This window comes from Falco rusticolus, chromosome 4, assembly GCF_015220075.1.
Source record: "Falco rusticolus isolate bFalRus1 chromosome 4, bFalRus1.pri, whole genome shotgun sequence".
Taxonomy (NCBI): Eukaryota; Metazoa; Chordata; class Aves; order Falconiformes; family Falconidae; genus Falco; species Falco rusticolus.
In genome coordinates this window covers 60307703-60319295 of record NC_051190.1, presented here as the reverse complement: position 1 = coordinate 60319295, position 11593 = coordinate 60307703, and the positions used below count along the sequence as shown (strand labels likewise).

Sequence of the window (11593 nt, the reverse complement as noted above, 5' to 3'; positions counted from 1 at the left end):
CGCCTCCTTCCCTTTTCTGTTCGGGCCTGTTTGCGTTAGATAAGCAGCTCTAATAACACTATTGACAGACCCGGGGCTGGGGCAGACGTGACTCCCTGACCCACAGGTGTTTACTCTTTCCGACTCGTTAAAAAGCGGCCGGCGGCGCGTTTACGGCAAATATTTGCCGTGTGCGGGAACGGTGGGAAACCGTCACCGGGTACGCGGCGGGAGGCAGCTCGGCCGGCAGCGCCAGGCGAGCCCCGCGGCCGGGAGGGCTCTGCCAGCCGAGAGGAGCCGGCTCCCCGCCGAGCACCCCGCGCCCGCCCCGCCGGGGTCCCCGGGGCTCGGGAGGGGGAGGGGAGGGAAAGGGGGGGGGGCGGGCCGCCCCCCGGCCGCCGTGACAGGTGGGCGGCGGGGCCAATGGCGGGCGAGGCCGCAGCGGCGCCGGTCCAATGGGAGCCGCCTCCGCCCTTGAAGGGCGCGCCGCGGAGCGCGGCCGCACTGCCGCCCGCCGCCGCCGGGAGACGCGGCCGGCCCGGGCAGCCCGACGCGCCGCGGTTCCCCCCGCCCTCCCGCCCCAGCCCGCCGGCGCTCCCATGGAAAAATCCAAAAATTTCCGCATTGACGCGCTGCTGGCTGTCGACCCCCCCAAGGCGGCGGCGGCGGGGCAGAGCGCGCCGCTGGCCCTGGTCACCTCGCTGGGCGGCAGCGGCAGCAGCAGCGGGAGCGGCAGCGGCAGCCCCCCGTCGTCCTCGTCCTCCTCCTCCTCTTCGTCCTCCTCCGAGCATCCCGCCGGCGGCCCCGCCGACTGCCTGCGCACCGACAGCCCCTCTCCGCCGCGCCTCCTGGCCGCCCACTGCGCCCTGGTCCCCAAACCCGGCTTCCTGCCCGGGGCCGGCAGCGGCGCCCACCCGCACCACCACGCCTCGGCGGCCGGCATGGCCCTGGGACTGCACCCCGCGGCGCCCGGCGGGCCGGGCATGCCGGCGCAGGCGGCCCTCTACGGGCACCCCGTGTACGGCTACTCGGCGCTGGGCGGGCAGCACCCGGCCCTCTCCTACTCCTACTCGCAAGTGCAGGGAGCGCACCCGTCCCACCCCGCCGCCGACCCCATCAAGCTCAGCGCCGGCACCTTCCAGCTGGACCAGTGGCTGCGAGCCTCCACCGCCGGCATGATCCTGCCCAAGATGCCCGACTTCAGCTGTGAGTATTTGCCTCCCGCCGCCGCGTCCCCTCCCTGTCCCGGTGCAGGGGCCTACCGGGAGCTGTCTCCTTCCCAGAGGGAAGAAACCCCCCATCCCTGCCCCCGCGGAGATAAGCTGTAGACTTAAACCGGAGGAGACAATTTTTTTTTTTTTTTAGTTTTTATTAAAAGGGGAAGACAGCCATCCGCGATGGCAGGCGGGTATGTGTGGGGCGCCTCGCCGTTCCCGGCCCCCGAGGAGCCCCGAGGAATCAATCGCGAGCATCCCAGCCCTCCGTGGCCGGTTAAATAAAGGTGGCAGGTCGCTCCCTACCCGCCGCCCACCAGGAGGGGAGATGGGGGGTGGGGACCGGGCAGGGGCAGGAGCCCCCGTGGACTGCTCCAAACAGCCGGTCCCCATGTACCCCGGCAAAAGCAGGGTGGCAGGTCCCATCGCTCAGCCATCGTTCTTCATTTTATTCCTTTTCTATCGCAAACGGGCTTGTGATAATTACGGCAGGCTCCTCCAGTTAAACGGGGAGGGGGGGGGCTGGGGTGAGCCAAAAGAATCGGGGTTCTGCGTTCCCTGGGGATCACGAATAGACACGAAGCAAACATAGAAGACAGGGTTTAGGTTTGGGAGCAGGGCAGGCTGAAAATGCTGCATTAAACCCGACAATCCCGGAGTCCCAGCAAAGGCACACCGCTGGTGCTAGGCCTTGCGGCCATGGGGACCTTGCATGCATCTGTTTTAGGCAAAGATCATTTTCAGAGGTGTGAGCTCTCGGTGGGAATGGCCCGTTTAACAATACCGGAGGTGTAGTTTTACAAAATCATGCCAGGAAAAGAATTGTGATTTAAAAAAAAAAAAAAATCCCCCCCTTCCCCCCATACTCTGCGCACACGTTGGTAGACAAAAAAGTCCATTGTTTTCTCTCGAATTGGGGTTGTTTAGACTGGAACATTCAGGAAGAAAAAAATAATTAGGAGAGCTGTCAGAGCCCTGCCTCTTAAACAAGGTGCAGAGGGGGGAATAAATAACCGGAGAGAAACGAGAATGGAGCCTCGGAAAATCGCACCGCAGTGAGAAAATGTGCCGGGAGCGGACACTGCCCGGCTCTGCAGCCCGCCCCGGCCGGCGGCAGCCGCCCCTGCCTAGGGCTTTTTAAAATTTTTTCCTTTTTTTTTTTTTTTTTCCCCCTAAACTAAATAAACCAAAGTGCCAAAATACTTCGGGAAATGGGCAACAGTGCTGCCGCGTTGCATTCCCGGGGGTGCCCAGGCCCCTTGAAGGGGCTCAGCCCTGCCGCTGCCCCTCTCTTGCCCATCACCGCGTCTTTTTTTTTGTTTTAATCTATTTTACATATACAATCCTTGCCTTTAACTCTTTTCTCTGAACGCGGAAAACACGCCAATTTTGGGTGGGTTTTTTTTTTTTTTCTTCCTCTTTTCCCGTTCAACGAGTTTTCCAGCCCTCGCCGCTATTTACGCTGTGACGGGCGGCGGTGCCCGGCGCTGCCAGCCTGCGGTGCGGAGCGGCCCCGGCCCGCCGCAGCGCTTCCCGCCTGCACTCCCGTTAATTAAACGGGTATGGGCGGGCTGGGAGTGCGGCAGGTTTAACTAAAACATTAAATGGAACAAATCGCTGCTCCCCGGGGAGGCCGGTACCCCTTCGCTACGATCCTTGGCTCCATTTTATTGTCTCGCATTTGTTAGCCTCTTGGGAAATCAAGAGACATATTTTTCTTTATTTAAAAAAATTTAATTTTTTTTTTTGGGGGGGGGGGTCCCCTGACACTGTGGAAGCCCAGAAACCTCCAAGCTGGAGGGCCTGGAGGAGATTCCCTCCTCCTGTCCATGCTCCAGTGGATAACTGCCCATCCCTGCCTCAGCCTGCCCCCCTCAGCATCTTTCCTTCCTCACCCCATCCCGGGGATGCCCGGCCGTGGTGGGGCGGCTCCGCGCTCACCTCCGCGTTCCCCCTCCTCTCTTTTCCCAGCCCAGGCGCAGTCCAACCTGCTGGGGAAGTGCCGCCGGCCCCGCACGGCCTTTACCAGCCAGCAGCTGCTCGAGCTGGAGCACCAGTTCAAGCTTAACAAGTACCTCTCCCGGCCCAAGCGGTTCGAGGTGGCCACATCGCTGATGCTCACCGAGACGCAGGTGAGTCCCCCTGGCCCCGCGGGCAAGGGGCAGGTGGGGGATGCTGCCGTCGGGGGGGGCAATGGATGAAGCGGTCTGTGTGTCCCCCGTCTCGCCCAGGTGAAGATCTGGTTCCAGAACCGGCGCATGAAGTGGAAGCGCAGCAAGAAGGCGAAGGAGCAGGCGGCACAGGAGGCCGAGAAGCAGAAGGGAGGCGGCGGGGAGGACAAGGGGGATGAGGACCTGCTGCTGCCCGCCTCGGAGAAGAGCGGCGGGAGGAGGATGCGGGAGCTGCCCGACAGCGAGCCCGAGGACGAGGAAGAGGAGGAGGAGGAAGAGGAGGCAGCGGCAGCGGCCGGGCGGTGCTGCCCTTACCACTCCTCCGATTGCTCCGAGGCGGATGAGGAGGACACGCAGCCCCGCGGCCGGCACGGAGCCCCGGCGCAGCCCCAGTGAGCCCCCCCGCACGCCCCGCTCCCTCCAGCCGCGGGCTCTGCCCGTCCCGTCGGGGCGGGGGGAAGCCCTGCTGCTCTTGGTCGGCACCGGCCCCGCTCCCCCCTTGCTGCGATTTCTCCCTGCTTGGAGGGGGATGGAGAAGAGGATCCTCCGCGCGCCGGGCGGGGAAGAGGATTTACGGTGAATACAGTGTTAACATTGACTGAAAATCAGACAAAACTTGAGCCCCCCCTCCCTCCCGTCCCTGCCCCCTGGAAGCGTGTTCCTTTCGCTGAATATTGGAAATGTTTTGTTCTTACTATATATCGGGGAAACTGTTTATGTCATGAACGTTAAAACTGCTGGAAATCTCAATACTGTCTTTATTTTTGTATATCATATTTATAAAAAAAAATTACCTCTACTTATGCATGCTAAATTATTCCCCAGGCCCTCCCACCTGCGCGATGAGGTGGAAAATAAACGGCGTTTTGTACTTGAGCTGTACGAGCGCTCTGTGCGGGGGTGATGCTGGGCTCCTCGGGCCGCGGTCCCTGCGGGCCGGGGGTCCCGGTGCACCGGGCGGTGCCGAGGGGCCCGGGAAGGAGCAGGGAACCGTTTTCTAACCCGACTTTAAATCGGTGCCGCAGCTGCCGCGCTGCATCTGACATCAGCGTGGGTGCTGCTGAGAAGCGTGTTGACGCAGGGGAGGAACGGAGCCCGCTCCCCCCGGCCCCGCGGGTTGTTCCGCTGCCTGTCCCACCCGCGTACTGGGGGATTGCTCGCTGGGGGGGGGGGGCGGGGCAGGGCGGGCAGAAACGGGGCCCTTCTTCCCCCCACAAGGCTGCAAACCCGTAGGAAACGGGGAGCAGCGCTGGTTTCCAGGGGCGGCTCGGCCCGCAAACGAGCGAGGTGGAAGGGGGCGAGGGGACCCCGCGCCCTCCCCGGTACCGAGGACGGGGCTCCCCGTTCCCCGACGGCCGCCCCGGCAGCGAAGCGCGGGCTTTGCGATAACGGCGGGATTTATCTCGCCAATAAATTTGCAGATCAATTCATCCTTGTCACCGCAGCTCTTCCCCAAATCAATTATAGCGAATTTAAATATAATCACTGGCTCATCCCCACCAGCTCGGGGCCACTTCTGGCAATTTATCCCCGCTAATGAATGACTGCGCGGCGCGGGTCCCGCTCCCGCGTAGGGCCGCGCAGGGGGGCGGAGGGACCCGCCGCAGCCGGAGGGTCCCCACCGCGGGGCGCGGTCCTCAGCCCCTCCTCCCCCCCCATCCCGGGTGCCTCGTAGGTCACCGCTGCCCCGGAAAGCCCCAGAGCTCTGAAATACGGAGCGTTCCCACTCCCGACACCTTAAAAAAAAAAAAAATTTTACAAACCCGCGTTAACCTTTCACAGAAGAACAGCACGGCCCCTCTAAACGGCTTCTATAAAAACCCGGCCCGTGAAACACAGGCTGGCGGGTGCATGGGGGGGTGGCATGGAGTGACACGAAGGGACAAGGGGTGTCCGTCGCGGGGAGCGGGGGCGATGCCGGTAGGTGCTCGCTCACCGGCACACCCAGCGCGCCGCGGGTATCGCCGTAAATCACGCACCCTCACGGGGTAAATCATAAATCTGGATGGATCCCGTACGCCGAAAGACTTGATCGGGATCAACTCGATTTGGGCTTGATCGATACCTCCCCCTTCGCGCGGGAACAACCGCGTCTGAGGCTTTGATTTCAATTTGCAAACGATTTCCTTTCGGCCGCCGCTTGCAGAGGATTTAAGGCGATAGAAAAATGAAGGCATCAGCCGCTCCGCCGTTTTCCGCCCCGCTTGCTGCGGCTGTATTGTCCTGGGCGAACGGCCGCGCAGGGCCGCGCAACACCCGCGCAGGACGGCGCAACGCCTGCGCGTCCGGGCCGCTTGCTTCCAGCCGCATTTACACCTCCACATGCCTCAAGCGCATCCATCCGGAGGACATAACGTTATCTTACAAAAAATTAACGCTAAGTGAAATAATAATAATTAAAAGAACCTGAGAGCTACCTGAGATGGCCCACCCCAAGAAAGATCCTCCCTCAGCCATTAATTTCTAATTAAATCGCTAATTAAACTGGCCCAGAAATGTACTGTGTGCCCAACAGGCGTGTGTCCAAGTGCGCCCCAGCCCTGCGAGCAGCCTTGCGGGGCCCGGGCAGCCACTGCGGGATGCTGTATCAAAGTCCTACCGGTGTATTGCGTCTGTCTCAATAAAATTAATCTCTTTAAAGCCCAGCGTCTCACAAGAATACCTTTAGTGTGACAGACAAGGGCAAATATGTTTTTCAGATTCTGTTTTTATGGACGGATTAAAGTTTATTTTCCATAATAGGGCACCTAATAAAACTCATAAAGCTCTGTCAGTCTTACAGCTGGTGGCCTCATTTAACACTTGCACTTCGTAAATCATTTTACAACTTACCAGGTGTTTCCAAAACCGAAAGGAGAGGAGGGGGGAAGAGAGAAAGGGGGTGGGGGGGGAAGAGAAATTAAAGCCGCTTAAAATGTAGATACGGTCCTTCGGCGGTGGGTGCGCTTGCACTGTCCCTTGGAAGGGCTTCAAAGAAGGTGGCGATCCCAACGGGGGAGAAAAGCCTTTTAATCAGCATTTCCCACGCTCTTTTGAAGTGCGGAGGCTCGTCCCCACGTGCAGCGCAATCAAAGCCGCGGGGTGATTAGCGGAGCCCGGTTCGGTGCGCTCCGCAGCCCGCCCTGCCCCGCGGAGGCTCCGCGCCGCTCCGCGCCCGGCGGTGGCTGCCCCGGGCTGTGCCCGGCCGGGCGGCATCACACCGGCACCAAGTGAGCCAGAGGCTGGGCTGGGGACGGGGAGACAGGCTGGAGCATCTCCCGGGGGTCGCTTCCTTGCCCAGCCCCAGGGTGTTCCCTATGCGCCCAGCCTGCCTCCCCGCCCCCCCACCCCCTTCCCTCCACCAAGTGTGGGTCCTCCCTGCACCCATCCCCAGGGTGCCCCGCACCCAGCCCTGGGGACCCCCGTTGGTGTCGGTGGGGTTGCTTTGCCCCCAGCCCCAGCGCAGGCAGGGCTTAGCAAGGCTTTAATCTAGCCCCCTGTTTGTAATTTCATTATTTGATCGGTTCCCTCCCCCAGACAGAGTAGGTATCAAGCCTCTTAAAACTTTCATTGCTGTACTTGAGAAGTGGTAAGTATGAACATGGACCTTTGGTAGACGTTTAACTTTAAAAAGCGACATGGTTTAGGCATGGATGTCATTAACTGGCAATTTCATAAGCATTAAGTGCTAAAACAAAAGAACCAAAAATAGGATCCATATGTTCAAGGTAAACCTGCTAAAAGTCTTTCAAATGGGAAACCATAAATATAATCCCCCTCAAACTCTCCGTGAAACTGCTGGGAATGAAATACTTCATTAGCAGAAAGACCGCTGATTATTTCTCAAGTCTGAACTGTTACGTTCATCCAAAACTCAGGGATTAATGTCAGTTTTTCCCTCCAGCTCACAGTGAGACCCTGCCCCATGCTCCCTCCTCTTACACCCCTTCCCCTTACGCCCACTGGGCCAGCAGCAGGGCCACGAGCCGGGGCTGCCTGCCTGCTGCTCAGTGAGGCCTCAGCCCTCCCGGCCCTGATGCTGTTACTGGTCCTGATTCCCCTCGTGGGGGGCTGCACTAACAGTTGGGTCCCCAGGTGCCACTCCAGGCACCAGAGATGCCCCAGGGTGGTGAATCTCAGCGTAGGTCTCCTCCTTTCTTCCCCAGCTTTGCCCTTGCTGCGGGTGCCGGGATAACTGCGTGGTCCTTCAGCTGTGAAAGAGGAAACATTATTTTTTTAATTCCTGAGGCCGACGTCATTCCTGTGGTGGGCAGGGTGCTGCCTGGTGGGCTGGTTGAATCCTGTGAACAGCAATGTGTGACAAATAGTGGAAAAGATGAAGCTCCCAAGGGGACCTTAGTCTCCCTTGGGCATTGTGCGTAGTGGCCCCAGTTATGGTCCTTCTGCCCCCGAAGTGCTGGTTCAGGTCTGGCCAGAGCTAAATACCAACTGCACATCACTCTGGGAGTTACTCAGCAACTGCGATACAGATTTTTTTATTTTTCACCAATATTGATGCAACCAGGATCACATCTGCAGGGGGCTGGAGTTGCCACAGATTAGATGAGGCGGTTTTGTCTTTTCTGGAACTTTTTGCTTTATTTTTCCTGCCTTGAGGAGTGTGGCATTGTGTAGTGTCTCCTCCAAAGAGTCTTCTGCAAGGGCAGTGGTTCCAGGAGGTATTTAGTGTCTTGTTCTCCCTGCTCTGAGGACTGAAGAGCTTTAATTTAATCAAAGTTCTGGGGCACTCCCTGTATGGAAATGGAGGTGCCTGTGTGGAAATGGGATCGCCTGCAACGTGTAGGAGGTCAGAGAGCTCATGTAGTGGTCTTTCTCTGATCACAAGCTACTATCAAAATTTGGTTTTCAGCTTCCTTTTTGTTTTCCTGAGTTAAATCTAACTGGGACCCGTCTCTAAAATTGGTAGATGAGAGGAATGATGCCCTTTTCCTCTTGTAAAACCCAGCAGAGCCAGTGGCTTGCAACGAATTGTGTAGCTGGAAGGCTGAGTTTCATTTTACTGCTTGCGGGACATTTGCAAGCAGGTCACAATTTCCTCTAATTAATCCATTATTTGAAATTATTATTCACAGGACTTCTGTTAATGTTCTTGGCTGATGGTAGCTTTTGGCAGGTGGGACTTGTGTCTGAAGAGGGAGCACGGATGGACAATGCAGAAGGCTCTAACTCGGCTGCCTTCTCTCTTCCCGCACAGAGGAGACAGGGACGGAGAATTCCCGTTCCCATCCAGCCCTGCTGGGGTGTGGATGCCACTTCCATAAATACAAGCAAAAGGCAGCCAGCATGGAGCTGAACCTGGCGATGGGGCGGAGCAGCGATCCCAATTTAGAGCAACATCTTCAAGGGATGGGGCAGATTGTCCATCGCTTGGTATCCCCGGATGCCCTTTCTGGAAAGTACGTGAAAGCCAAGCACAAGCCACCGAGCCGCCTCCGGTGCTAATTTCTGCAGTGTAATAGCGGCTGGCAACGCGCAGAGGTCTGCATAGACGATCTAATGATTCTTTTTGGACTTCAACATGATGAATCTATAAAGCATGTATTGCTGTAGCAGCTAGGTGCAATTTTAGAAATGTTAATGAGTAATTACATAAAGGTTGTCCACAGTCATTGATGTTAATCACTGTTCTTTTGCCAGAGATAATTAAGATGACACTTCAGCAGCATCAGCCAGTGGTTCCCACTGTCTCTGCTGTCTCCTTCTGCCCCCCCAGCTCCTGCCATGGCTCTCACCCTCCTTCAGGGATCTTCTTGACTACCTTCACCCCTCCTAGCCCCCTAACTTTTCTGAAGGGCCTTACTGACTGTGGCCTGAGAACTTTTAAGCTATATACGAGCATTTCACAACCTCTTGTGAGGGGGGCTGAGGGTGCCAGGAGCAGGAGATTTGGGTGATGTCAGGCAGTGACCTGCTGCCTCCACGCTCCTGCTCAGAGCATCACAGCACTCAGCTCCATTCTGCAGGTAATTGGCTTAGACAAAGTATGCAAGTTGCTTCGCTTTCTTTGGCCTCCACCTCATGAAGTGGCTGGGCTTCCCACCTTCTTCACCTTTTTGTGTGTCTTGGAAACCTCTGATGGAAAGGATCACGGCTAGTATTAATGACTATGGAGAAGCTGGAGTAACAGCTGTGTAAGTATATGGTTTGTTGTAGTAAAACTTATAAATTTTACCCACATTTTCACTCCTCAGCCTGTGATCAGATGCTGTTCAGTGCAACACAGGTTTCAGGTGATGGAAAGCCTGTGATGGAGGTTTTAGTGAGGAGGGATAGCCTGGCTGGGCCACTGAAATGTATGGGTGGGAGGGCTGCGGTGTGAGCTCCTCTCATGCCTCTCCCACAGAATTCCCAGGTAAATGAGTCAAACTGCCTGCGTGCTAGTTCCCCGGCTGTAGGACAGCAAGGACATGAGCGTGTGACCTGTTTGCTTGCAGGGACCACGCAGTCACATTGAGACGGGAGGGTCAGTCTGGGTGTCTAAGGTTGGATCACCTCAAGGGAGCAGGAGCTCCTGGCAGCTTGCACCATGCACCATGAAAATGACCTGTTGCGTTGACTCTGAAGCTGCCCAGATGGGACACGTCTCTTGTTACTGCAGATCTTCATGGGTGCTCTTTGCTTTGGGGGTGGGAGGGAGAAAGCACTTTCATCAGCTAAGCATGGCGAGATACCTGAAACCCCCACTCCTTTATTCTTCCAGATCTTCATCTTTAGGACTGATAAATACATCTAGAGGTGAGATGTGAGGGTCAATTTTAGCAGCAGAGGAATATAGGATGATGCTGAAAAAGCTTAAATGTGCTCCTCTACAAAACCTGTTAACCCTGCGCCTCCGACAGCTCCACATCAGCCTTGGGTAGCCCTGGCTCCTCCCTGGAGGAGGCCATTTCAGGGAAAATGTTACTCAGCATCCATGAGGGTGTCAAAAACCTGGCCAGAAATAAAGATTTGCTTCTCCAGCCCTTGGCAGCCTGAAGGTTCTTTTAAACTCACAAACCTTGTGTAAGGTTTCACAAGAACAGGGCAGCCTACATCGATGGCTCTAGTGTCTTTCCAGATCCGACTCTCACATTGCTTTCAGATCAGATAAGAAAAAAACACGCAGCCTCCAAGTCAACCTATTGCCTACTGATCAAGCTCTGAAGCACTGGTGAAGAGCTCCCTAGAGCCTGCCTCAACAGCTCTTATCATCGTAGGAAGCACTTATGATTTGCAGTTGCTGTCCCTGCCTTTCTGCATGGCTTCCTAATCTCTGCCACACAGCACCTGCACCACCCCTGGCATAACAAAAGTCTTCACGAGACCAACAGATTTAGTTTCAAACCATTTAGTTAGGGAAACTGGGAAAGTAAACACGGTCTAGTCAACATTTTCAGGGTGAACTGACCTGCAGAGCAAGGGGGGAAAAAAATCCACTCAGAATCTAAGGCTTTGGCTGAGGAGGAGAGATGATTCTGTGAATGAGGCAAGCCTAGAAAATGCAGTCAAGATGACTTATTTTTCCCCAAGGTGACACTGAGCATATCTCAGCTTATTGCCTCTGTACTAGAACAACACATTGCTCCATCCCCGGACTGTAACTGAAGGCTGCTCCTGCACCGGGCTTCACTGCCTCCTAACAACATGCCCTGTTATTTCATGCCGGAGCCGTGTGTGCCTGCGCACCCAAGAGAGAGATGAGGGTACTTGTACCGTCTGAACGGGAAAAGGCTCATAATGGAGTTTTTAATAGAAAAATGTGTCATGCTTGGAAATCTTTCACTTACGAAAATGAAACAACCGTTTCACTGTTACTGACAAAAGACTTTAAAGGAACTATCAAAAAAAGATCTCTATTTGTAGTTTTACTCTGTACCGCTCATTCTAGTTATATTACTCGGTTATTTTTTAATGTATTCGCTTTGAAGTCCTCCATTTGCATCAGGTGAGCTGGTTTTGGTGGGTGAACCATTTTGTGCTGGGACACAAGTTTTAAGGAATTTTTGGTGCCAGCTGGCTCTTCTGAAGCTTATTCTTGATAAGACGCTCATTTCATTTCCTTAAAGTGTTATTAGGGAAACCACATGACATCCGATTCTGAATCGTGCATGCATATGAGCTAGCGGAAGGCTACTGTAATTAGTTTTAAAGCAAGGCTGCAGGTTGCACCAGGGTTTAAGGCTAGCACAGCTGTTTTATACAGGCAGCTGCGATGTCCATGCCTGCGGGCCTCACGGTAAACTAAGCTTT

General features: G+C 55.9%; 1 protein-coding gene across 1 annotated transcript; it reads left to right on the top strand.

Annotated features, from left to right (window-relative positions):
• Positions 1 to 578: 578 nt before the first annotated feature.
• MNX1 (motor neuron and pancreas homeobox 1) lies at positions 579 to 3760 on the top strand. The gene is made up of 3 exons (XM_037382529.1): positions 579 to 1185; positions 3165 to 3325; positions 3425 to 3760. The coding sequence occupies exons 1-3, from the start codon at positions 579 to 581 to the stop codon at positions 3758 to 3760; spliced, it is 1104 nt and encodes a 367-aa protein (XP_037238426.1).
• The last annotated feature ends 7833 nt before the right edge of the window (positions 3761 to 11593 follow it).